The following is a 27,943-nucleotide window of genomic DNA, read 5'->3' as shown; positions in this document are numbered from 1 at the left end:
AAGGGCAATAACCGGCACCAGTGTGACTGTGAGCCAAGACTAAATAGGGGAGGAAGAACCCGCCCTGAACCTGATAGGAAGGAAAGCTGTCAATCACAGGCAAGAAAAAATCAAACACTTAATGAACAGAGGAAACCTTGGCAGAAGACGGGTGTGGTGCAAATCCAATTAAGGTCTAGAGCCGTGTTCACACAGTGCAACTAAAAACTTTAAGCAGATTATCAAACTGCACACGCCTCCTGCTCCGCAGCATGCGAGCAGAGGGTGGCGCAGAGGCCCGAACAGGCAGAGATGTTACAACACCCTTCTATAATCTGACCACTGACTGATATATTTCAGTAAGGGCCTAAGGTAGCTCATAGTTAATGATGGATTCTTCGATGGACAAAAGGAGGTACTTGCATATGGGTCCAAAGACACCCTTATTCACATATGTCAGGAGTAAAACGGAACCTGGAAAACCTGTTATTAGCAGCAAACCCAGTGATCTAGTTATGAACATCCCATAGTTCTGCCATATATATTTATGTTGTAATGAAGCCGTCTTATTTTGTTTGATTCAAGTATTCTTTCTATTCCAGGTCAGTTACTGAAAGCCACCAAAGTCACCTGGATAAATTGGGGCATGTTCTTGACAAACTAGCAAAAGAAAAAGAAACTCTAAATGTGTTAAAATCTCAGCAGTCAAACATTAGGGACTGTAGGATATTATGCAAGGACAAGGATGACATAGATGTAGATATCAGACAACTTGAAGCATTTTGGGAACAAATAGACCTCAGTCTTCAGAGAGAACGTGATCGACTCATGAAAGAAGCCGAGGAACTTAAATTTCTTGAACAGAAGGTTAACCACCTGCAAAGTATTATTCAAGTCCAACAAGACTTGCTTGATCAACCAACGCCATCTCCAGAAGACATGGTGAAAGCATCTTTACTCCTCTCTGCTGATGTAGAATCCATCAAACATTTGTTCTCCTTATTAAGAAGTGCGTGTGATCTGCAAATCAAAAGGTCTTGTGAGAACAGTGAATGTAAGAGTCTGGAATGCTCACTGGATAATGTACAATGTTCTTTGGAAAATTTAGAAGAACGGGTGAAGGATCAACAGTTGACTCGGTGTCAAACACCTGATGCAATGTTAGATCAATATCCATTTCTGAAACATTTATATGACTTACACATATGGGTGAAGAAATTACAAAATATAATCACCTTTGACCAGACTATTGCCCTTCTGCCAAGAGATGTAGAGAAGCAAATGGCAACATCCAAAAATGTGCACAAAGAAATTTTGGACAGGAAGTCTACTGTCAGCTCTGTTATTGAAGAGTCAAAACTCATATCTCAAGGCATTGATCCAGCAGTATTCAGAGATATTTGCTCTTTTTTCCAACAATTGCAGGAATTATATCAGGAACAAATTATACAATCAGTTGACCGATTACAAAGGCTCGAATCTGGGCTGGAAAAGAGGAGAGCACTTTTTTCAGAAATTGAAAAGCTGAAAGAATTACTGCATTGTCTAGAAAAAGAAGCAACTCCAGTCAAAAGAGGAATATTTACTGCGGCTGAATTATGTGAACAGCTGAATTGTCTGAAGGCCAAGACTACAGAGTTGGAGGAAATTGAAGGTCTTGTCTTGACACTTCTCAGGAACAGCCAAAGCTATCATAGGGAACTTAAAATTTCCGAGCAGTTATATTTAAATGATATATTAAGAAGTCTCAAGTCCAAAGCAAGAAGAATTCGGAGATTAGAGGAAAAGAAGTTGTTGCACACCGAAAAATTGCTAAGAATTTGTAACGAGTTTCAAGAAAGAACAACTTCCCTTAGTCGGGAATTGAGCTCATTGCAGCCTATTGAACCTGAGATGCATGATGAGGCTGAAAAGCAAGACGGGGACGGTTTTGAAAAGAAATTTGAAGTTTCCCAAAATGCCATCTCATCATCTCAAGTTCACTTGTCAGAGATATTGAGGTATAAGGACCTGTTTGAAGATAGTGGACTTTACTGGGATGGTTTAACGGTTGATAATCTACAGAACAAATCTCTTAGTTTCCCAATGCATGGAAGTGGTCACTTTGGTCATTATGAACCTGTAAAAGAACGTTATCAAGAGCTTTTAGAAGAAGCCAAAATGATGTGTTTTTCAGTACAAAGAGACGCATTAGCTGTTGGATCGCATTTTGACGTTATAGAGGCTCAAGTTTTATGTAAAAAAATAAAGAAAATAAGCATATTAGCCACTGAAGCACTGAACTTGTTACATGAGAAACATGACAGCCAAGATGCTCTGCATGATGGAGAACCTATGATAAGAGCCCTAGCAGAAAATATGGATCGATTACATCAATCTCTCAGCCAGGTGATAACTGCATTTCACACAAAGGAAAAAAGTAATCATTATCAACTGGAACAAACTTTATGTAATTTTAGGAAAATTCACCAAGATCTTCCACAGCCATGTGTTGTTAATTTGGACAGCGTTGCGATCCAAGATCAACTTCTAAGGCTTGAAGCTTATGGTGAAATATGTAAATCGGAATTAAAGACTGCAAGGGCCCTTTCTTCTCAGGCATCTACAGATGAGATACTTGGACAGCTTAATGAAATAAAGGATGTTGGAAAACAAGTTGAGAATACCATTGCACAGCATGATGTAAGTTCCAGTGGTTAATCTCAGTCCGTGGATGTGTGTGTTTTTACTTATTATATATTCTTATTATATATATACATTGTAAGACATTATTTATCCTAGTGGCTGATGTTGGATGCTAAAATAGGTCATCTGTAGGCACCTTTATCTAACACTATACTAATATCTATTAGGGCCATTGCTAGAGTCTAGGTAGTTTGCCACTAGAACCCAACCCTGTAGATAGATAGTTTAGGGTCATCTAAATCAAGTGGTGGTTTCCCATTGTGTATTGGTGTCTTGGTTGTCGTGACATCGTTGTTTGTGTCAATATGCAAATAAGCTCTTTGTTGCCTCTTACCTTTTTGGAAAAACGAAACTTTCGTTGTTCCTAAGAACTAATATAAATATATATAGAGAGAGAGACAAAAACATTGATATTTAAGCAACAGAGGCAACAACTGGCAAGGGGATTTCTTTTACTATTCCGCTTTAAAAATGCGGAGAGAAAAGTCCTACAAGCAGCGCTTTCTTTCTGCATTTTTTGGCCCCTTTGGGTAGAAACCCGACGCATTGCATTATATTCTATGGTGTCAGTTTCTGAAGGTAAAAGCTTTTTTAAGCACATTAGGTTTCCCCAATCTGAAATCCAAACACAGGTGTGAACCTAGCATCAGAGGACCCTCACCTATCTATCTTCTGGGCTGAGTTGGTATGCTGGTTTCTCCTAGTAAATCTGCCCCAATATATTATGTGTTACATCAGCCGTTTTGTTTTTAATTTGATATGGTTTAAAGGTCTGTTAAGAATTTTTTTTTCATAAGATTACAAATAAGGACCCATGCCACAACACTATATAGGTTCTGGGTTTTATCGAGCTGTCTTTGAGGCACCAATGTACCTCCAAATTCCTCCAGTTTGATATAGAGGTATACCAAGGCCATTATGCAGAGGCACACAGAATGCCTATGTGGCTATAGTACAGATGTACAGTGGTGCTGTGTGCCATCCCACAGGCTCCATGTATATTTTTTAGATGTGTGCATGAGTCCTTGATGTTCAATCAAAAATTTTCTTTGTTTTTTTTCTATATAATGTTATTTACTAGACCTGGAATTGTTTATTGGTTAGATTCAAAATGCCATCACCATGTACTGGTTGTAGTCTTATGTTCACATCTATGAATATCTAGTGACCACATATCTAGTGAGTTTTATTGTACAGTTTTTTGGTATCAATTAATGGACATGGTTTATCTTTGGCTTTATTTTGATAGGACACAATTAAGAAGACCTTCCATGTCCTTCAAGAACTTCAACAAACCATTGCCAAACTAGCAGAACTTTTCAGACAGCACGAAGAAAAACTGCAAAAAAATCCAGTAGATTTTTATTATGAAGAGGACCCTGTAAACTTGCTGAACTCACAGCAAGAAGAAATAAGTATTGCTATAGCAAAAACCCATGATATCATCGGACAGCTGAAGTGCAATTGTAGTCTACATGATCAAGAGCAACTTGATGACCTTGTGAATCAGATCACCATCAAGAACATGTTACTTACTGAGATATTCCAAAGGAAGCAATCTGTACTATCCAGGTTAGTGTCTATATAGATGACATAAATGCAGTTTCTACTATTTGGCTTCTACTTAGGGCCTTGGTTTCCTTAGATCTGTTCTCAGGTCTTACAGAATTTGCAAAGTAAATTTAAAGGGAAAGTGGTGGAGGAGCAAACATTACAGTTGGCTGTGATAAGATTACAACCAGCAGCAGTTGGGGGCCCAGTTTAATTCTTCCTTTGAGCATTGCTTTCCTCCATTTAGTAAAAGTGGCATTGCGGCAACAGAATAGGAGGTAATATTAGGGGTTAACTTGTCGAACTTCAGTTTGAACAGAGGTGATGGTCGGAAATGCATGCCCTGCTCCAATCATTTCAATAAGACTTCCATATGTAACCAAAGTACAGTGCTTGGCTTCTCTGACAGTTCTATTGAGATAAGTAGAGCAGAGGTGCGTAGTTCCGACCACCGGTCCATTGAAACTGCGGTGCAAAACACCCCCACTCTTATGATCAGTGGGGAAATCCCAGCAGACGGATACCCCTTTAAGATCATTGATTTTCCTTTAAAAAATGTACCGTAATAGTCTACATATGATACAAAAGTAAAAAAAAAAACCTATCCACTCTTTCAATATATCTTATACACAAGTCACATACTTATAGGCTGACTGTGATTCACATGTTTGTAAATTTATAGCTGGACACACAGGGTGCATGGCCACAATAGTGTAAGAAATAGGCTGCACCTTTAGTTAATAAATCCCCTCCATGTCACCTGTATTTATGACTAATCTTTGTCCCTTTTTCTAAAAATAACATGATTCCAAACTTCTGCTTACAGTATTTGTCTCAGGAAAATAGTAAGGAGGAGGCAGATGACGGATTAAACTATCATACAGCAGAACTTTTCCATATGAATTTATGCAGTTCAACTTTTCTATTATTATTTTCTAGTTACCATGAAAAGCGACTCCTGTTCAAGAGTAATAAGCAGAAAATATGCAAGGATCTTGAAGAGATTGAAGCCATTATCAGAGACTCCTTTTGTCAGAAGCCGACATCTTACAAAGCAGCTTTGGCCCAATGGGAGAAGAGCAAGGCAAGTTCAATAATAAGACATTGGTAACTTAGTGTTTGGATTTGGGAAGGGGGGGGGGGGGTAATATTTGGGTTTAAGGAACATACTATCAGAAGACTTTTAGAACCTGTCTGACAGTTATATAAATCTGATGTAGGGGTCCGATCACACAGGTCTTGAGAAGGGGCAATAGCTGACCACCATTGGATCAGTGCCCTCTTATCCTTTTGCCATTTAAACGAATTGGAGTTATGTAAGCTGCAAGAACAATGCAAATGTCAAGTGGGTTAGTACCACCAAAACACCCGCATACCATTGGGCAAATGGGGTTTAGGGCCACAAAGCTATGTAAATTCCCTGACCCAGTCCTCCGGCACATGCACATTGCGCCCGGTGAAGCTGAGGTTGATATATCTTGTTTCATTGCATATGCTATACACATCAGATGCATGAGTTGTGACGTGAGCTTCCAATTCCAGATTTGATATGGTTAATGCTGCAGATTTTCAGTTCTTCAGCATTTCAATTTATGCTGTAGATCTTTACAGCAGATCCCCACCCATTTTAGAGAGTGGTTAGAAATCTGTGATTAATCTGCAGCACCAATTAAAAAAAAATCTGCATGTGATTTATGGTGATATTTCTGCATTTCATCCTCCACCTGTCCAAAGGATGAATTTTTCACAGTCATGCTAAGTATAGAGCTTTATCTTATCCAGATTAACTTTAGAATTGCTTCTTTTTACCAAAATCATATATGGATTATATACAACAGAATATTACTCAACCTAAGCACATATAAAGGGGATCTCCTGTAGATGTCTGCTGTATCTGCTGGAATCCTGGAGATCCCCTTTACATGTAACTAGGCTGATTAATAGTTGGCTTTTGTGACAATATGAAGTCACTGCTTGCTTTCCAATAAACATGCTACAGAATTACATTGTGATAATCTTTTCCATGTGTGTTCCTCAGAACATGGTGACAAAAGTAAATTCATGTGAAGAGGAATTGCTCCAACTCAAACAGTCAGCAAGAGAACTGAGCGCTGTCAGCGGTGATGACGTCTCGTTGTGTGACAAAGAGGTGGCAGCTTTATGGGACAGATGGCGGTATCTCCTCGGAGTCTGCAGAGACTGGGAACTCTACTGCGATGAACTGAAGCAAGAATGGAAGTTAATAAGTGAACTGGTAACCAAATATATTTCTCTTTATATCTCCCGCATGAGAATCATAATGATAATTTATTATCTAGTATTTATTTAAACAGCGAAATTCCTACATCTGATAATCCAGAACATCCATAGACTATAACGGGGTCCATGTGCATGCCGCCAGATCTCTGCAGGGATCATGTGGACAGGAAAGTAGTTCACAATCTACTTTCCGGTCTGCATGATTCGTGCGGGCAGCACGTGAACAGCACACGGACCCCATTATAGTCTATGGGGTCCGTGTGCTTTTACTGCACACCGCTTGCAGTTGCGTTCGGTATTCCGTTCAGGGGGTCCCCATGCGGACTCCCCAAGCGGAATACTGAACGCAGATGTGAACGAAGGGTAAGAATTTAAGATTGTTCAGGGGAAAACGTAGAAAGAAATGCAAATATCAGATCAGAACAAAACAGATGTGGCCCCTTTATTGTTTCTCTAGACAGTGTTGTACTTAAGAGTTTCTGAAACTCAGCCCCTTCAATTGGACAGGATTGTAATACCAGACACAGCCACATGCATTTGTATGGCACTGTGCCTGGATCAGCAAAGAAGGGGCTGCTGCCATGATTTCCTGATCGGTGATGATCCCGATCGGTGATGTTCCCAGGAGTTCAATCATCCTGATCAGCCATTGATAGGCTAGAAATTACAAATCCTGGAAATACCACTTTAATACACTTTATTGTTGTTAAATCCTATAATCTGATGTATATAATAATCCACAATGTTGCCATATTATTAGACAATTATGCAGGAAGTCAGTAAATGAAAACTTTATCAAATTCATAGACTTTTTATGACAATTCTGTCCTACAGCTGGAGCGAGAGGTTATACTTCTAGATATCTGTCAAGAAGAGGTTCCGGATAAACCTGAGATGAAACAGAAAACTGTACAACTCCTGAACTCAGTCGCTGAAATCAGCTGTTTTGAGGAGAACATGAAGATGCAGCGTCTGCAGCTGTCACTCTTGATGTGTCGACTCCAGAATATTTTGGGGAAACCAGAGGTCAACATGGAAACAGAGACTGCTACAGTGATCAAGGAAATCGGTTCAATGGAAGACAAATGTGAAGTGTAAGTTTATGATTGTTACATATAGATACTGGTATAGGTATTACAGTTCAAAGTTAGACATGGGTCCTGGTGTCTCAGGAGCCCAGAGGCCTCTCTGGATTTGTTATAATGTAATAATTGTAGATAGCATGTTATAATAGAGGTTCCTGACAAATATTTTCCAAGCCCAATACCAACAGAAAATAATATTAATTATTATTATTAATATATATATATATATATATATATATATATATATATATATATATATGATAATATTTATTATTAATAATTATATGACCCTTTTAAAGTGGGCATGGGTGCTTTTCTTGCAAGATATATAGTGTATTTCTGAAGATAAGTTGCACCAAAGTTTAGACAAGGGAAAATAGTCTAGAATATTGGAGGGCTTAATGGCACTATCCTTGGCCACCCCCACCCCGCCATCCTTGACCCGCTCTCAAACTTGGTCTTCCAATATTCAAGAAAAGTTGTGAGTGAGATCCACCATGGGGGACGTGGAACACATGTGGCATAACAAAGGGCCTTGTGCCAAATGTGAGCCGCAAAATCACCCATCTATGCCAGAAATCTGGCGTGAATGGGATAATAAATTCCCCAAACCTATCACATATGAGGGTCTTGGTTACCATTTGGGTAACATCTTCAGCATGTGGTTTTATAAATAGATAAAATACCAAAGCTTGCAGTGAAATATTAAATATGTAATGCCCTAAATTTCCAACAGTCTGTATAAAACGTCGGTCCTGATCCATGGACATGTGTGGCATATGGCCACTATACCAGTTGTATACTTTATCTGGGGGCTTGCTCTGCGTCATACATGTTTTTGTGAGAACAGGCATACTGAGCACTGAAATATTTAGCCAGGCTAATGGATTCAGGCACTTCTCAGTCAGATACATTACTATGATGTGTTCTTGTAAAATTAAAGATATTTTGGGTTATAGTGCTTCCAGTATTATCCAGCATTACCTGCCAGACGCTAAATTGGGCTCTTCACATAATTGTATGAGTGTCTCATGGATCAATTTACAGAAATAAACATCCTGCTACTAGAGCCGTCTTAACTATACTATCCAAAACAACAGCCACAATGACTTACCCTAGGCACCTGGTACAATCCAGTATAGGATCTCTGTGTAGGCCTGGTTTTAGGATGTGTCAAAATAGGCAGTTGTCAAGGGCTTCCATTCCCTAAGGCCTTCCGAAGATGGGAACCTCCAAGGAATTCTGGGAACTGCCAAAGCAAACTAAAATCACTAGTATTATTTAACAGGGTATGGTGGCATTTGGGAATTGGATAGTAGAATTATATGCTTTCATTAAACCTGTAGTATGTATATAATGCAGGTTATTTTGTGGACTATGTCATGCAATTATATAGGCTGTATTGTTAACTCGGCACCAGGGCCAATAAAAGGTGCAAGCGGCTTGATAAATGTGCCTCAATGTGTTCTAAAAACAACCATCATGTAGCCATTTGTCGTGTGCATGAGGCCTATCATAAATGTCCTGGAGGTTGAACACGTTGTACAGTAGGTACACTATGGTTATCCTTCAATATGAGAGCTTAACACTAACGTTTTGACTGCTCCTGTCCTATTTTTATGATCTAGACTCCTACAAAAGTCTCAAAAAAATAAGCAAAAAATTCAAAAAGAGATCGAGGACCGAGAAGCTTTGAAGGGTGAATTCTCTGCTGTCAAACAATCCCTGCAGCAAGTGCCTTCAAAACTGGAGACCCTGGAGCCAGCAGACCCTGAAACCACCAGAGTATCATTGCAGGTGTGAATTTCTGTAGGATATGTATTATATTTTATCGTATTGCTTGAGTGTAAGCAAATGGGTTATTAGAACAGGTTTCTAAGATGGAGAATATAATGAATGAAATGAAATTTCAAATGTTTAATGAATGTAAAGAGATAATACTTAGCTGCAGTTACAGGAGATTACAAATATTGGATACATGGGGCCCCATTGCATATTATGCTCTAATGTACACCCGTCTCATTCGATGGCCTCTAAAGGTTGTTGGGCTTCTTAAGATCTCTGCTGGGAGAATCACAGTCCCTTGTGCTCTCAAATAGAGCAATTCACTTCTGTGGTACTGCTGGAAGCCTCATAGAGAGTAAAGGGAGTGACAATTCATATGCTGTATTGATATGGGTGAATGTGGCCCCCATTCTCGTGATTGGTGGTGGTCCTGTGTGTAGAAGGCAACTTGAAATAACCAGAATGCCTTATCAACAATTTTACCCATTACACACTTATTTTAAGTTTGTAACTGACTAAGGTGCAGTGGCCAAACTAGATGAATTTGCCATATAGGAGAAAGAACTTGAAAGAAACAGACAGGAATGACCATATATATAATCTATTTCATAGGCGTTGGTAAATATACGATAATACGTTGTCTTATGATCTAGATTTATGATAACAATCAAACTAAAAATCTTTGACCAATTCTTTTAGTCATAAGGTTCCCTCTAATTCTAAATTGATTGTTGTCCTTTTGTTGGGACCTCCAGTAGCACCACCACAGGAGAAATTAAGTATTACACAATGCTCATTCTTTTACATTAACTGCATATAGAAAGTACAGATAAGACTGGTCCGGACTTAGAGACGCTCTTTGTAGCCATGCTCAGCTCTTGCTAAGATAGAAAGGGGTTTGTATTTTTCAAGGAGGCTCATACAAAACCTTTGTAGTTTCCAGAATATTAGTATTGCACGTCAGATCTACAGCAATTCACTAAAGTTTAGTACACTGAAGCCTGCCTTATATTCCAAATAGTAGGCTGGCTTCAGTCCAGACCTGCTCAGCAGCATCGCTCCACCGCTCAGACTATCTTAATATTCTCATGACTCTGAAAGCTCGATAAGAGAAACGTGAATATTTGTTTACATCTGAATATCGCCCCCTGGGGCTTGAGATTTGCAGCAAGGGCACAGTCACCAGATTGTGTTTGCATCCTCTCCGTCATAGCTTTTGCTTGAACGTGCTTTCAGGAGAAGAAGACTTCCATTCTTCTCCATGAAGAAAAGTCTCCTTCTAACAGTGCGGGGCTCTAGTGACCTGTATAATTATATGAAAGGTGACACGGCTGTCGCCAAGCTGCCTGCTTATTGGACTTCTATTGTGTTTCTTCTTTTAAATGTCTCTTTTCTTACTTCTAAACAAACCATTGCCTAAGGTGAAAGAAGAACTCAGTCTCACTCGCTCAGTAAACTCTAGTGGATGAGATCTCCATATGCAGTCCAATACGTTAGCAGGAATGTGTCACACATCGGGTATATCACCTAATATATCTGTACCTTTACTATAGGAGATACAGAGCGTGATTGAGTCACAAAAGGAAGCAGCTAAACTTATTATGGAAAAAGTCAGTGCCCGATATGCAGAACATGTCCCGGCTGAACTTCAGTCGCAGGCTGAGGAATGTCAGGTGTATTTGCAAGAGATGGAAGAAAAGGTAAGATATGTCTATTTGTGTATAGTGGAAACTGCTTTCACACTGGGGCTCGGGAATAGTAGCGTATTACACAAATGCAAAGCAGCAACTATCACAAAGTACAGACAAAGAAAAGGCATGGGTGCCTCACACCTGTCTACAGGCTGAATATCCTATTGTAACTCAGCCTCATTCACGTCAATGGAGCAAAGTTACAGTATCAGACTCAATCCCTGATCAAACACATTTTATATTCCTATAGAAACCCTTTAAAAATCCAATCACTACAATGTTCTAGAGCTTAGAGAGTCTGTATGCAATACTGATATGAATATTCAAAGAGACCATTACTAGAAAATAAACTATTTTTAAATCATGATTTATCTTGAACATATTTTCTAAGATTTTTTGTTAGAATACACACATTTACTATAATGTAGTATTATATGGTGCCCATTCATATAAGCAGCTAGGCAATGCATGGATTTGCTGATTTTGCCAAAAATGGAAGCTCCTCTTTCAAGTGGTTCTCCATTTTGGCTACTAATGTATGATCCAACTGCATCTTTATGCCATAATATGCATGAGCCATATGGATAGGGTTAATCCTGATACACAAGACATTATAACCAAGAAAAGTGAAACGAAATTCCAAATAAAATCCACCAACCTGGTTGTTGACGGTTTCCAGGCAGCAACATACATTTTCTATACATATATAGATATTAGTTTGATGATATAGTCAACATTCTTCATGTCAGCGCCTCAAAACAAACAGTATTATCCAACAATGATTTATTTTAGGTTAAAAATGAAGCTTTGCAGAGCTCTCCGGAGAACATAATGAACAGAAAGGTGAATGAGATAAAATCTGGTCTGCAAAGTATCGAAGTTCACTTGACAGAAAAAAGTCAAAATATTCTCCAAGCCAAAGAACTTCAGAAGGTGAGGACACAAAGCTTCCCCAGAACATGGCAGTAACATGACGAACCATTTTACCATTGTGACTTCTTTATTTTCTAGAAACTTTGGGATGAAGTGGATACTTGGCTCTCTAAACTGCATGCTTTAGAGGCTGAAGTTCAGGAGATGGCTGAGGAGGACCCCAGCCAGGCCCAGGAGTGGATGGATAAACTCACTGAACCATTTAGTCATTACCAACAAGTCACACACCTTGTTGAACGCAGGACTACAAATCTGAACAAGGTGAGCACTGGGGCGGGAAAGTTTCTTTATATGCATTGTTGTCTTGTGAGCATCCGGTTTTGTCTGTTTTACTTCAGAATATCACACGATTCTTTTGTACAACATTTTCTTGGTGTGTGTAGTTTGCTAAATGGTAAATCTTCAGAAGACGTACAGTATAAATAATAGTCATAGTTATAGTCAAACTGGAGTATCTGTGTCTATAATAGATGTGTTATCCTTGAGTGGTTGTTCCTGAAGTGCTAAGACAGTGTCATGAAGTAGTCCACAAAATGGTATCTATCTATCTATCTATCTATCTATCTATCTATCTATCTATCTATCCATCCATCCATCCATCCAGAGGCATAACATGATTCTGGAACCCAGTGCAGAATCTGTATCAAGTCTCCACATATAATGTATTGTTTTTAGTACCGGTCTCCTCATACTGGGATGAGACAACTTTGAACCCCCTAAGGCTCCTGGGCCCGGGTTACTGATTGTACCCCTCAAGAAGTTACAACCCTATCTATCTATCTATCTCCTATCTATCTATCTATCTATCTAAACTATGAATAAGCCTGGCAGCAAGTATTAAATTCCCCTTCAGGGCCACCATAATGAAGTACACATATGTTTGTGAACTCAGTGGACTGTTCTCTGCTATATTTAATAAAGGAGGATCTTAAACAGAGATTCCGCATCATAAATCCTAATAGAGTATTGTAAATGAGTTTTTGGCTAGACAGACTATTAGCGGCCTGCACAGTTTTATTGTTGTATAGAAAAGTGATGATTAGAGTGTTAACTAAAAATGCTAATATGAATGCATACAGTTTTTGTGGAAATGTTGCATCCCTTTTTGGTGGTTAATGTAGATTTCTGAGTATAAACTTAGTCAGTAGTAACTGAAACAAAGTACTGTAATCTATATTATCAGGCGGCGAGTAAGCTAGAAGAATACGAGGACACCCTGAAGAGCATACAGACCTGGATTCAGAACACGGATAACCTGTTAAATGAGGAGATGAAGGATTGCTCTGCTAAAGTCCTGAACAAGCACGTTGTTGCACTGGAGGTCAGAAGATATGATGTATTTATTGACCATCTATAAAATCTGCAACAGATGTATTCTAGATGTATTAAAAAACTGTTTCTTATAGGGTAAAATTGTTGCCACAGTAATACCAACACCCCATATGCCCTGCTGGGTCAGGGTGCTCCTGAACATACTATGCAGTTTGTACAGGATCCTGGTGCTTGAGTTATTTATTACACGGCATCGCCCCCTTCCACCAGATAGCCCATTATAGTACGCACCACCTGGGTTGTGTGTTCCCATGAATAGCAGACTATAAAAATCTTCTTATATGTCATATAGTTTATATTGTTGTAGACAGTGAAGCTCAGGACATGCCACACTAAGGCAGTCCACTATGTTATTCCCAGCACCAAGGCCTTTATTAGGTGTGCACAGCTAGAAATACCGCTATTTACAGCCTCCAACTCTCATAAATGCGTTTTTCAGGACGGAATACGACTGAAGATATATTGTCGCTTTTGTTTTTCTCTAGCTGAAAAAATCAGCTAGAGGAAAAAACCTGCTACTGAGTCCCATTGAAATGAATGGGAGGAATTTTTGAGGCAGATTATAAAGCGGATTTTGCCTCAAAGTCAGCTTGCAAAATGCTCCTAAGGCCAGGTTCACACGGGAGTTTTTTGGTCAGAATTTTGATGGGGAATCTGCGTCAAAATCCGGCTCAAAAAAATGCCTCCCATTGAAATCAATGGGAGCCGGTCATTTCCTTTTTCCAGAGTGGTTTGTTCCCTCTCGTGGGAAAAAAGAAGCAACATGCCCTTTCTTCAGGCAGATTCCGCGGCTGATTCAGCTGCGGATGTCCGCATCGCGACACTCCCTCCCGACTAGGCCCACTCATTTGAACCTAATCTGGAGCGGAATGCCACGACTGGATGCTGGTGCATTGTATCCAGTCACGGCTAGCCGTTTTATCTGAGGCAACTACCGTGTCAAAATCCGGTCCAAAAAACTCACGTGTGATCCCAGCCAAATGGGGTATTCCAACCTGAGTCTTTAGGTGGAATTAATGATATACGTTGGTCTTTATGTCCCCTGTATCATGGCATAAAATAATAGAGAATTCTGCCTTTATGTTTATGTGTAATACTGGGATTCCCATATTTTAGATTTTAGGTTCCCTCAACCTGTGCACCGTTGGCCTAGACAGACAAGTATAGATTAAATTAAAGTACATTATTAGACATGGTTGTCTTTGTAGAGGACTCCATATCTGTATATTTTCTCATTACTTACATAGTGCTGCCAAATTCCACATCATAGTACAGAAATTGTCACCATTCACACCAGTCCTTGTCTGCCATAGAGCTTACTATAGCAGGGTTGTTGAAGGTGCGAATACACAATAATATTTTGCTTGTCTCAAAACAGATTGCACTTGATGACTCTGAACAGAAACAACATCTGCTTGACTCCATCCATTCTGAACTGAGTGATCTGGCTCTCATCTTCGAAACTGAGACCATTGTGGAACGTTCTGCTGATGTGAGAAACAAAGTGTTGGCTCTAAGGCAAAGAATCATGAAAGTTCTTCCAAAAATACAACTAATAGCACATGTAAGGCCCTCATCTTATCTTCTGCTGATCGAAGTATGAGCTTTATCCTATATGAAATGGAAAATAATCCTAAATAATAAATTTTCCAAAACCTTATGTATGTCTGATGGACCTCTGCTGGATTATTGTCCAGGTAGTGGTTGTCCATCTAGAAATTTCCATGGAGAATTTGTCTCTACATCTTTTAATAATTTGTTAACTTTTGTAATTGACCGTCCACCCAACCTCGGTGGCCAATGGTTGCGTGATGACTGAGGTTTGACCTTCTAAATTGTGAGTGGGTGGTTTCAGAATCCCAGAGTTATCCCGATTGCTTGTATATATGACATTTGTGACATCTGTCTCCATTTTTAGGAGGTGCTGGATATAGAGGATGAAGTAAAGAAGATGGAAAGGACCGTTAATAAGATTAAGACAATTTTGACATCTAATGACATTGATGATATGACGCCCAAAGATCATCACATGCATGGACAGGTGAGCTGCATCAGATATATTGTCTAAGGATGAAGGAGAACTGGAGGGAATGAGAGCTGGAGAAGTCGTAACACCAACATCTAAGTTTACAGTATAGTGACAAGGGCGTCCATTAACCGTTTGTCTTATTTTGCATTCATTTCAGGTTATGTTGGAGAACATAAGTCACATCAGAAAGACAATTGCTGAGATAGAAGTATATAGGCCATCACTTCCTTTATCAGAATGTGGGGTAAAGTCACTGTGTGTATTCAGAAGAATGGTAGTAGTCCTAAAAGAAGCCGAAATGCTGGAGAAAGTTATTATGGAGCAGAATCAACTCTTAGAGGTAGATGTCTTACTATATATATGTGTTTATATATATTGCATTGCATTTTACATTATTTTATATTATTACTGTATTCATTAATATTAATAATTATAATTGCGAATTGTTGCAATTTCTTAGTATGTTTAATCAAGGTAGGTTATTGTATCATTTCAGAAGCTGAAACTGTTATTTCTTATACAAAGATCAGAATCTGTTACATAGACTGTAGAATTATTGCTGACATTCTGGCTGCCAGAGTTTACTATATACTAGTACTATTATCCTTATAATTTACTGAGTATTTACTGATTATTTTTCAACAAATGTTTCATTAACAGTGAATGACAATTTCAATGTCTGCCTGCATCATAGGTGTCAGAATGAAAATCTGGAAATCAGGCTCCACCCCTGTGCACTTGCAGTCTGATTTACATACCTATAAAATGTGGATCTATTGCTAACGGAATACCAAAAGCATTGACAGGTGGTGAGCTTATGAAAGCACACGGACCCCATAGACTATAATGGGATCCATGTGTTTTCTGTGTGGTGTCTGCATGAGTCAAGCAGAGAAGGAAAGTAAATCATGAACTACTTTTCTCTCATGCATGTTAAAACACATGGAGCCCATTATAGTCTATGCAGTCTGGGTGCTTTCATTGCTCACCACTTGTCAATGTGTTCAGTATTCCGTTCAGGGGGGAAAGTCCCCAAGGGGAACTCCTGAATGGAATACACCAAACGCAGATGTGAACCTTACTCATGGATGCCTATATTCCTATATGCCTTTCATTATGGTAAAGAACTTGCCTGCTATCCTGTAGAAACGTATGGTTGCATATTTCCTTCTAAGATTTTCTGTAGTGGCACTATTCATTGGTTGCCTGCTGCCATTGCGCCTTAGCCAAATTTGTTGTTTTTCTAGAATAATGAGGGTCATTAATCCAGCGAGTTACTCATTGTAAAATGTGTGCTTGTTTTAATCCGTCTTCTGCAGCCTATCATAAGTGAAATATCAGAACTGGAGAAAGAGCATGAAAAAGCACAACAGGTTTCCAGAGAAGATTCTTCTGACGTAAAGGTAAATGTGAAATACTGTGCTCACATAATACGTATATCATTCATGTTTTATAATGTTTCATCTATGTGGCAGCAACATAGCTTCTTAGTACAGTGTGAATAACAAATGTTATTAGATCTATTGTATACCAGCACTTATGTATCAGAGTGCAGTTTACGATGCTTTAAATGGATTGTTCAGGATTTGACTAAAGTATATCCATTGGTTTATGATGTACAATCCCTTTAAATGTGTCTGCTCAAACTGCAATAAAATCACAAAGTTAAAGGGGTCGTCTAATGATTACAACTAGAGATGAGCGAACACTAAAATGTTCGAGGTTCGAAATTCGATTCGAACAGCCGCTCACTGTTCGAGTGTTCGAATGGGTTTCGAACCCCATTATAGTCTATGGGGAACATAAACTCGTTAAGGGGGAAACCCAAATTCGTGTCTGGAGGGTCACCAAGTCCACTATGACACCCCAGGAAATGATACCAACACCCTGGAATGACACTGGGACAGCAGGGGAAGCATGTCTGGGGGCATAAAAGTCACTTTATTTCATGGAAATCCCTGTCAGTTTGCGATTTTCGCAAGCTAACTTTTCCCCATAGAAATGCATTGGCCAGTGCTGATTGGCCAGAGTACGGAACTCGACCAATCAGCGCTGGCTCTGCTGGAGGAGGCGGAGTCTAAGATAGCTCCACACCAGTCTCCATTCAGGTCCGACCTTAGACTCCGCCTCCTCCGGCAGAGCCAGCGCTGATTGGCCGAAGGCTGGCCAATGCATTCCTATGCGAATGCAGACTTAGCAGTGCTGAGTCAGTTTTGCTCAACTACACATCTGATGCACACTCGGCACTGCTACATCAGATGTAGCAATCTGATGTAGCAGAGCCGAGGGTGCACTAGAACCCCTGTGCAAACTCAGTTCACGCTAATAGAATGCATTGGCCAGCGCTGATTGGCCAATAATAATAATAATAATAATACATTTTATTTATATAGCGCCAACATATTCCGCAGCGCTGTACAATTTATAGGGTTCAGATACAGACATACATAACAAAGAACGTCATTTCACACAATGGGACTGAGGGCCCTGCTCAAAAGAGCTTACAATCTATGAGGTAGAGAGGGTGACACAAGAGGTAGCAGGGGCGGCATTGCTTATACAGTGTTCAGACAATTTTGTGCATTAGGAATTGTGATAGGCTTGTCTGAAAAGATGCGTCTTTAGTTTGCGTTTGAAACTGTAGAAGTTGGGAGTTAATCTGATTGTCCGGGGTAGAGCATTCCAGAGAAGTGGTGCAGCTCGGGAGAAGTCTTGTATACGAGCATGGGAGGTTCTGATAATAGAGGATGTAAGTGTTAGGTCATTGAGTGAGCGGAGAGCACGGGTTGGGCGGTAGACAGAGATGAGGGAAGAAATGTAGGGAGGTGCGGCATTATGGAGAGCCTTGTGGATGAGAGTAATAACTTTATATTTTATTCTATAATGAATAGGCAGCCAATGTAGCGACTGGCACAGACCGGATGTAGCAATCTGATGTAGCAGAGCCGAGGGTGCACTAGAACCCCTGTGCAAACTCAGTTCACGCTAATAGAATACATTGGCCAGCGCTGATTGGCCAATGCATTCTATTAGCCCGATGAAGTAGAGCTGAATGTGTGTGCTAAGCACACACATTCAGCACTGCTTCATCAAGAAAATACAATGCATTAGCCAGTGCTGATTGGCCAGAGTACGGAATTCGGCCAATCAGCGCTGGCCAATGCATTCTATTAGCCCGATGAAGTAGAGCTGAATGTGTGTGCTAAGCACACACATTCAGCACTGCTTCATCAAGCCAATACAATGCATTAGCCAGTGCTGATTGGCCAGAGTACGGAATTCGGCCAATCAGCGCTGGCTCTGCTGGAGGAGGCGGAGTCTAAGGTCGGACCTGAATGGAGACTGGTGTGGAGCGATCTTAGACTCCGCCTCCTCCAGCAGAGCCAGCGCTGATTGGCCGAATTCCGTACTCTGGCCAATCAGCACTGGCTAATGCATTGTATTGGCGTGATGAAGCAGTGCTGAATGTGTGTGCTTAGCACACACATTCAGCTCTACTTCATCGGGCTAATAGAATGCATTGGCCAGCGCTGATTGGCCGAATTCCGTACTCTGGCCAATCAGTGCTGGCCAATGCATTCTATTAGCTTGATGAAGCAGAGTGTGCACAAGGGTTCAAGCGCACCCTCGGCTCTGATGTAGCAGAGCCGAGGCTGCACAAGGGTTCAAGCGCACCCTCGGCTCTGATGTAGGAGAGCCGAGGGTGCACTTGAACCCTTGTGCAGCCTCGGCTCTGCTACATCAGAGCCGAGGGTGCGCTTGAACCCTTGTGCACACTCTGCTTCATCAAGCTAATAGAATGCATTGGCCAGCGCTGATTGGCCAATGTATTCTATTAGCCTGATGAAGTAGAGCTGAATGTGTGTGCTAAGCACACACATTCAGCTCTACTTCATCGGGCTAATAGAATGCATTGGCCAGCGCTGATTGGCCAGAGTACGGAACTCGACCAATCAGCGCTGGCTCTGCTGGAGGAGGCGGAGTCTAAGATCGCTCCACACCAGTCTCCATTCAGGTCCGACCTTAGACTCCGCCTCCTCCAGCAGAGCCAGCGCTGATTGGCCGAATTCCGTACTCTGGCCAATCAGCACTGGCTAATGCATTGTATTGGCGTGATGAAGCAGTGCTGAATGTGTGTGCTTAGCACACACATTCAGCTCTACTTCATCGGGCTAATAGAATGCATTGGCCAATCAGCGCTGGCCAATGCATTCTATTAGCGTGAACTGAGTTTGCACAGGGGTTCTAGTGCACCCTCGGCTCTGCTACATCAGATTGCTACATCTGATGTAGCAGTGCCGAGTGTGCATCAGATGTGTAGTTGAGCAAAACTGACTCAGCACTGCTAAGTCTCTGCATTCGCATAGGAATGCATTGGCCAGCCTTCGGCCAATCAGCGCTGGCTCTGCCGGAGGAGGCGGAGTCTAAGGTCGGACCTGAATGGAGACTGGTGTGGAGCGATCTTAGACTCCGCCTCCTCCAGCAGAGCCAGCGCTGATTGGTCGAGTTCCGTACTCTGGCCAATCAGCGCTGGCCAATGCATTCTATTAGCCCGATGAAGTAGAGCTGAATGTGTGTGCTTAGCACACACATTCAGCTCTACTTCATCAGGCTAATAGAATACATTGGCCAATCAGCGCTGGCCAATGCATTCTATTAGCTTGATGAAGCAGAGTGTGCACAAGGGTTCAAGCGCACCCTCGGCTCTGATGTAGCAGAGCTGAGGGTGCACAAGGGTTCAAGTGCACCCTCGGCTCTCCTACATCAGAGCCGAGGGTGCGCTTGAACCCTTGTGCAGCCTCGGCTCTGCTACATCAGAGCCGAGGGTGCGCTTGAACCCTTGTGCACACTCTGCTTCATCAAGCTAATAGAATGCATTGGCCAGCACTGATTGGCCAGAGTACGGAATTCGGCCAATCAGCGCTGGCCAATGCATCCCTATGGGAAAAAGTTTATCTCACAAAAATCACAATTACACACCCGATAGAGCCCCAAAAAGTTATTTTTAATAACATTCCCCCCTAAATAAAGGTTATCCCTAGCTATCCCTGCCTGTACAGCTATCCCTGTCTCATAGTCACAAAGTTCACATTCTCATATGACCCGGATTTGAAATCCACTATTCGTCTAAAATGGAGGTCACCTGATTTCGGCAGCCAATGACTTTTTCCAATTTTTTTCAATGCCCCCAGTGTCGTAGTTTCTGTCCCACCTCCCCTGCGCTGTTATTGGTGCAAAAAAGGCGCCAGGGAAGGTGGGAGGGGAATCGAATTTTGGCGCACTTTACCACGTGGTGTTCGATTCGATTCGAACATGGCGAACACCCTGATATCCGATCGAACATGTGTTCGATAGAACACTGTTCGCTCATCTCTAATTACAACCCCTTTCTATACACCCTATTAGCATTAGTATTGTCTCCATCTTGGAGTGTCCATCCATGAAAGAGAACAAAGAGACACTCTACAACATCAGCTTTCACTCTGGTGGACCTGAGCCAATCTTGTATTACGTAGATGCACATTCATTTATATCTGCCATGTATGTCTACGTTTGTGTTGGCAGACAAGATCTTCTTGGGCGAAATCTGAGCCAAAAGCAAGACCTGCACTGTTCGGCTGAATGCAAAAGCCGCTAAAGCCAGACAGGGGTTGTCTCTATTGAGAGAGACAAGCCCTATTTTAATACTGGGAATATCTTTCTATGTATGGTGGTGACGTTTCATAAAATTATCTTGGTAGACACCAGGTATTGATGGTGATCTGCACAGTACCATGGATATCTTATATAGTGTTCTCTGACTGTGAAGACTGTTTTTCTGCAATAGCAATATGGCCCAATAGTAGGGAAACAAACAAAATTCCAGAGATCATTTATCATACGTTATGCATAGTTAGTAACTTGCTCCCTTATTTCTATCTAGGAGAGGGCTGAAGTTATGAAAAAACACATGGAGAGACTGAACCAGAAGAAGGAAGTGATTCTACTTGCCCAACGTAACTCACTTAATGAACATCTTGAACGTTTAAAGCTGGAGCCTCATGACCAAGACTTGGAGTCCATGTTGTCTCCAATAACTGAGGGCATGAACATCATCCAGATGGAGGTAACTAACCTTTCTTCTACAATACCTGGAACGGTTGAGTGTAGCTTTGAAGTCATTTACTGAGCAGAAGCTATACACTTTTGCAACTTTATAAACGCAAGTTGCAATAATACTTATCATATTATTGGGGGAGTTACGCTACATTTAAGATCTTTTACGTCAGTTTACTCAGACAAATGATCACTAATATCTATGCCAACTACAAGCTGTAGTAGATTCTAGCATAAGCGCACGGCTCGGCAGAGGATCTGCTGGATTTATAAAGAGACATGCACCTCCTAATAAATGAGATGGCTCTTCTGCAAACACCGGGGTTATGCCCCAATGTCTCAAGGGTTTGTATTAGCCTAATCTGAATTTGCCCAATTGGTTTGCAGTGATAAGTAGAATCCAGGGTTTTGTATACACTTTAGTAGGACATGTTATGTTTTTAAATATCTTGGTATAGGAAGTATAGTTGTTGTATATATAGTTCCTGTGGACACTACTCCATCCTACTGACATAGATGCTTTTGTTTTGTTAGGTTCAAAGAAGAGATTCCTATTTCTTGCCATCATTGGCTGAGGAGACAGAAGACTCTACACTTATGCAAGAGGTAAGGAATTATTATAAGAATTGTCACACTGTACATGTTAATTGGTGGTTTATGCAAATATGTAACTATAATTAGTTATGTGTAACTATAATTAGTTATGTATAATTATAATTAGTTATATAATCTTGTCATAACAGAGACTAGCCTCCATGCACAGGTAAATGGAGAATACTTTGATACCAAGGGACCATTATACAGTATGTTCTCCATAGCTGCTAAATATTGGATTATTGTTATCAATGGACATTTTATAAAAGAAGTGTATTTCTGATAAAGGGAGTCTACCACTTCCCCAAGCATATTTAGCTGCCACCATCATAATGCAGAGCACATTACAAGGATAAAAAAAATCGTTATTTATGTATTTTTTTGTGGAGAAAAACAACTTTAAAGTCTCATGCAAATGCGGCAGTTTGTGCACTGAAGAGGGGTCTTCGGGTTCGGGGAGGTGGTAGATTCTCTTTGAGTAACAGTATACTTCCCTATGTCTAAACTCTTGGGTTCTGATTTTGGAACCTAAATTTAGACCCTCAGTTATAAGTTTTATATTAATAAGCACTGAAATAGACCACACTACAGGTTGAGCCATAAATCAAAATGGTTGCCGTTATTGGGTGACACTGTGTGCAAAAACATAGAGTAGCATGGGGCTCAGTGGTTAGCACAGTAACCTTGCAGCACTGGACTCATGGAATCCAGACAAGGAGTTTGTATGTTTTTTTTTTTTTTTGTAAGTCTTTTTTGAGTTTGTATGTTCTCCTTGTGTTTGTGTAGGTTTACTCTGCTTTTCTCCCGTATTTGAAAGACATACTGATAGGGAACTTAGATTCTGAGCCCTTTACTGGGATAGTGTTAGCAATATCTATCTAAAGCGCTATGGAATATCATGGTGCTATATAAGTAAGCAAAATAAATAAGAGAAAATATCTGGTCCCCGTTAATTTTCTAACGTTGTTTGCTAAATATCTTTTAGTAGCAGAATCTAAACTGATAGACTAGGGGGACTGTATTAAGACTGAAGTTCTGTACCCCAGTCTTTGTCCATTCTCTGCATTAGCCATTCCCAAGTGCCAGAATTAATGTCTGTACCAGTCAGGAACTGATTTAGATTTTAGATGCATCAGTATCTTGGTCCGATTTGAATCCAGGACCCCAACTCTAGTACTCCATAGTGCTAACCACTGAGTCAGCTGCTCCAATACAATGTTACTGAATTACACATTAGCAGAGAGGAATCTAACATGGTCCCATGACAGAACAAGACTCTGTATAGTGTATGTAAAGTGATATCTGGAAGTCTGTTCTAAGCAGGTATCCTTTGACAAGCAGCTTTTCCTGAAAACCCATTCTCATGTCATGCTCCAGTATAAATCAATGTAACATTTACACAGTAGGTATTTGCACCTATCTGTATTGCTGTAGGGACTGGAGAAGCAACTTTTTCTGAAACCATTCATTATCAGGCCTCACGTCCTCCTTACACAGCTTGGATCTTCTGAAAATATGTGGCCAAACATGTTTGTCACTTATGAGTGATATTTAGATCTAGATTCTTCCGTCAGCCAGCGCGTGGCCTGGTTTTATACTATACAAGTTGTCCTCGTGCAGCGCCTCTCAGGAGAGTACATGAGACCTTTCATTAAAGTATACACTGAGGACTTTCTTTACATAACCTTACAGGCAGCAGATGACAGTACTGGAGTCAATGTTGTGGAGACTGAAGATGAGCAAGATGTGACCCGTGTTCCTCTTTTCTCACAGGTAAAAAAAAGAAATAATTTAAAACTTTAGTTAAAACAAATGGGTAATTTATCAAGCCCTGTACTCCAGAATTCTGGGATAAAACAGGCACAAAAATAGGGATTTGTGGCTTTTTGGGTTTATTTGCCTCCACATTTTGCAACTTTTTGCATTTTTACAGTACTCGTGACATTTTTGAAAAGTAAATAGGAATATGGGTGCAGTTACCCCAGGGGTCACCCAGCATGCTCCATTCACTTCTGTGGAAGTTGCAATAACAGCAGAACAAGAATGCATGCTGGGAATTGTAGTTGCACAACAGCTGGAGTGCCAAAAGTTGCCAACCCCTGGGATAGCCTCTCTAGGTGTCTGTCCAGATTTATTAAATGTGATTTTTGACATGTAACTGTTTTGTGAACTCATTACTGGGACGCTATTGCCATTTAGGATGAATAATGACTTGCAACAATCTGTATTCAGAGATAATATATTCCAAGCTTTGTACAGAATAAATGTAATATTGTGTCCCTTTTGTTAGACGTTAGGTCTCCTGAATACATGATTGCTAACATTATCAAATATTTACCACTGACAATATCGTTGACCTAGTTTAGGGAAACATAATATAAAATGCTGCCCATTTGTCTTAGTTCTACATTTCTCATTAAAAACCTACTACATTTTGTTTCACCCTTGTCATATAACCTGCTAGGGGACATGTAGCTTGTTATTGGGGATTGTTATTCACCCGACAGTCCTTGTGTAATTTGGCATGTTAATAAGTATATCAGGAGAAATTAAGAAAAAAAAAATCTTCATCACAGTAAATCACAGCACGGAGGTATATGATGGTCTTATTGATGTCTATGAGCACTGCTCGCACATAAAACCTTACTGTGAGACTATAGGGTGGCCAATACTGGTCTCCATAGTATATAGGTATAGGGCAGCACAAACTTCCACCATTGTCTAGATTAACCACATTAGCTACATAAGACCACCTGTATCTACCATTAGGTTGTACCTCTTATTTATGTTGCATTTGATGTGAATTATTTTTTGTGAACATTGAAATTTTGCACACATTTTCATAGTGAAACAGCAAATATCCAGCTCGCCCAGTATATTGTTAGGTTGCTGTATTATGACATTACAAAAAAAATGTCTTATTTAGAAACAAAAACTTAAGGTTTTATTAAAATTCACACTCAGGACATGATATCCGTCACTTGTGTCTCAGGCCTGAAATGCGTAAGAAGTTGATGTTGTGTCTTCAGGGTGTATTTTAATGAAATTGTTATGAAACCTCAAAATTTGACCTCATGTTTCTATTTTGGGCACTAGATTCTTCATCACTTCAGCACTAATAATAACTTACACAGACATAAAAGGTCAACAAGATATACAAAAACACCAACCCAGGAACAAAAGATGTAAGATGTATTTTCTTAGAAAATACCTTCCTTATTAATAATGAATGATGACATCTAAAAATACAAAGCACACGTGTGTTCAAAGAAACGCTTTAAAAGCCACACAATAATATAAGGAACTCAGGCTGCTGGATAACAGAAATAGTAAAAAAGAATGAACATCTACAATTAGGGCTAGTTCACATGGGGCTCCGCGTGAACACATTCCGTCACGGCTTTCTGCTCCGGATTAAGCCCAAATGAATGGGCCTAGTCCGGAGGGAGGTGTCGTGAGGTGGACAACGTGGCTGAATCAGCCGTGGAATCCGCCTGAAGAAAGGGCAACTCGCTTCTTTATTCCACGAACGGGAACAAACCGCTAGCGGAAAAAAGAACAATAGTGGTCTACATAGACTTCTATTGTGAGGGGGCAGATTTTGAGGTGGATTTGGCTTCAAAATCCACCTCCTCTTGTCCCATGTGAATGGGGCCTTTGACAAGAAAGATGTGCAACAAGTGGAAAAATGTAATGGGAATGGAATGGAAAGGCAAGTACAAGGCACTATGCAGGGGTGAAAAGAAAAAGAAATACATCACTACCATATTCAGAGGACACCAAGAACCCAAAGAAAGATAAAGAAAGGTTAGCACCGTTCCCTTGCGGCACTGGGGTCCTGGGTTTGAATCCAACCAAGGGAAAAATATGCATGGAGTTTGTATATTCTCTCTGTGTTGGCAAGGTTTTCCTCCCACCCACCGAAAATATACTAAATTGGCTTCCTATTAAATAATGACCCAAGTGGATGTTAAGGATAAACACCTATGTGGCAGCCATTGACTTCCCTGTTCCACAGCTGTCTCTATACTCTGAGTCCTGTTTGAGTGCATTATAAATGTTTGTGGCTTGTCATTTTGTCATGGGATGTCACGGCTAAAAAGAAGTAGTACATACATTCATATAAGCCAGTGACAGATTAGTTAGATTAAAAATTGTCTACATGGCCAAAGATTCTTCATTTTTTTGTAATGCACAAGTTTTGCTACTGGGCACTGAGCCCTTATAAGAGGCTGATACTTCATGTTCTGTAGAGATCACTTTTCAGCTGGTGCTGAAAGTAGGTTATAAGTAGGTCACAAGTACAACTCCTTTTCCCCTTTGTGCACAGTTAGTGGTGTATGTGGCGCAGAACATGATGGTTTCCTCGTAAATAAAATAAAAAATCTACAATACGAAAATATATTTCGATTTAATTTGTAATAACACGGGTGATACATTCCCAATGTGTTCCTCATTGGCAAGGATGAGGTTAACAGGATCATTCTATACCTGGTTGCTACATTTACTTCACTTTTTGACTTAAATACAAAGGTTTACCAAATAAAAGCCGGCATATAACCAACGCATGCTTTGTTCCCCCTGAAAGCCAAGCGCTGTCAACAAAGACATCTTGACATGGGCACTGCAGATTTCTTCTCTTCTGGAGTTAGATGTGCTAACAAGATCATTTCAAAAAGGTGATGAGAATACTTCATCTTGGTTTCCTGAAATATAGAAAAGTAAGGGGCTGACAAAGTCGGGCTGGATACCGGCAACTCTTAAAATTCTCTTTCTTTAAAAGTTGTTATCTATTTGGTAAGATCATTGTGACATTTATATGTAGAGTACAATTTATTATCCTTCTTAACGTATGAATGGGAGATGTGATCTCATAAAGCACCAGGATCAAATCTAAGGCAGAGGCCCTTATGCAACATGTACCAATGCCATGTCCTGGACATGGCTCCCAAAGATCCTATTCTTGCTTAGAGAGCAGGGAAAGCATGCGCTGTCCCTCTCCATAGCAGTGAACAGAATGTCAGAAATAGCACATATGAAGTGGTACAGAAGTTGACTTCCCTCCCTCCTCATTAGCATGACCATGGGAAGGAGCAATTTAAGTACAGCGGTAACTCTATGGAACTAACTAAAATAGGCGAGCGTGCTGTGAGAAAAAATAGTGATCACAGTTAGTTTTGATGCCTGATGCGCCATTTAGTCAGAAGGGTGGTGTCGGGGGGGGGGGGGGGGGAGTAATTCAGAGCTCTAATCAGAGGCAGCCAGTGTCAGAGGTCAGAATCACACCCCTTGTCTTCTCCTGCCTGACACCGCCCTCTAGACACTACAGACACTAACTAGCAGATCAGACACCAAAGTTAAGAGCATTGATTGCTTGGGTATGATGAGGGCTAGAAAAAAATCCAATTAATTGATATAAAGCGCTTGACTTGGAGGTGTGAAAGATCCTCTTTAAGTGTGAATAATGTACATACTATACTTGTATTTTAATAGTATTAAATGCACAAGTTACCAATCTCACATAATTTTTGTGCAATAGTGTTCATGTGTGACCACTTCTCCATTCACTTATATGGGACTAACAGGGATAGCTGAGTATAGGGCTCTGTTAATCACATAGAAGCGAAATGAGTGTTGGTCACACTTGCAAACCATTGATCTATTTGGGAGACCTAGGGAACATTGGTCTATTCAGGGGACTTTGGGATCCTTGTTCTCGTGATCTTGGGGGTACAAGGAATCAGACCCCCAATAATCAGACACATGTACTTCGGATAACCTAGCTACCAATCTCCCCTTAGACATGTAACGGTTCCAGCCACATTGCCCCTAGTGCAGTGCTAGCCACAGTGCCTCCCTCCAGTGCTGGTTGTAGTGTCCTTGGATGGTGACAAAGCATTCCCAGACAGAAATCTACTTCATAC

At 40.5% G+C, this 27,943-nt stretch overlaps 1 protein-coding gene across 2 annotated transcripts in view; it reads left to right on the top strand.

The window, feature by feature from the left end:
- Positions 1-27,943, top strand: part of SYNE2 (spectrin repeat containing nuclear envelope protein 2) — a 232,528-nt gene that overhangs the window by 116,711 nt on the left and 87,874 nt on the right. For both annotated transcript variants that reach the window (XM_075282716.1, XM_075282715.1), the window contains exons 48-64: positions 582-2,661; positions 3,914-4,236; positions 5,155-5,299; positions 6,254-6,469; positions 7,309-7,568; positions 9,188-9,356; positions 10,898-11,044; positions 11,828-11,968; positions 12,047-12,229; positions 13,152-13,289; positions 14,679-14,864; positions 15,219-15,341; positions 15,487-15,669; positions 16,649-16,732; positions 21,253-21,435; positions 21,960-22,031; positions 23,712-23,792. In XM_075282716.1, the coding sequence (XP_075138817.1) occupies positions 582-2,661; positions 3,914-4,236; positions 5,155-5,299; positions 6,254-6,469; positions 7,309-7,568; positions 9,188-9,356; positions 10,898-11,044; positions 11,828-11,968; positions 12,047-12,229; positions 13,152-13,289; positions 14,679-14,864; positions 15,219-15,341; positions 15,487-15,669; positions 16,649-16,732; positions 21,253-21,435; positions 21,960-22,031; positions 23,712-23,792 (4,714 nt within the window). The remainder of the gene's footprint in view (positions 1-581; positions 2,662-3,913; positions 4,237-5,154; positions 5,300-6,253; positions 6,470-7,308; positions 7,569-9,187; positions 9,357-10,897; positions 11,045-11,827; positions 11,969-12,046; positions 12,230-13,151; positions 13,290-14,678; positions 14,865-15,218; positions 15,342-15,486; positions 15,670-16,648; positions 16,733-21,252; positions 21,436-21,959; positions 22,032-23,711; positions 23,793-27,943) is intronic.

This window comes from Leptodactylus fuscus, chromosome 7, assembly GCF_031893055.1.
Source record: "Leptodactylus fuscus isolate aLepFus1 chromosome 7, aLepFus1.hap2, whole genome shotgun sequence".
NCBI lineage: Eukaryota > Metazoa > Chordata > Amphibia > Anura > Leptodactylidae > Leptodactylus > Leptodactylus fuscus.
Note: the sequence above shows the minus strand (reverse complement) of the source record. Positions and strands in the feature narration are given on the sequence as shown.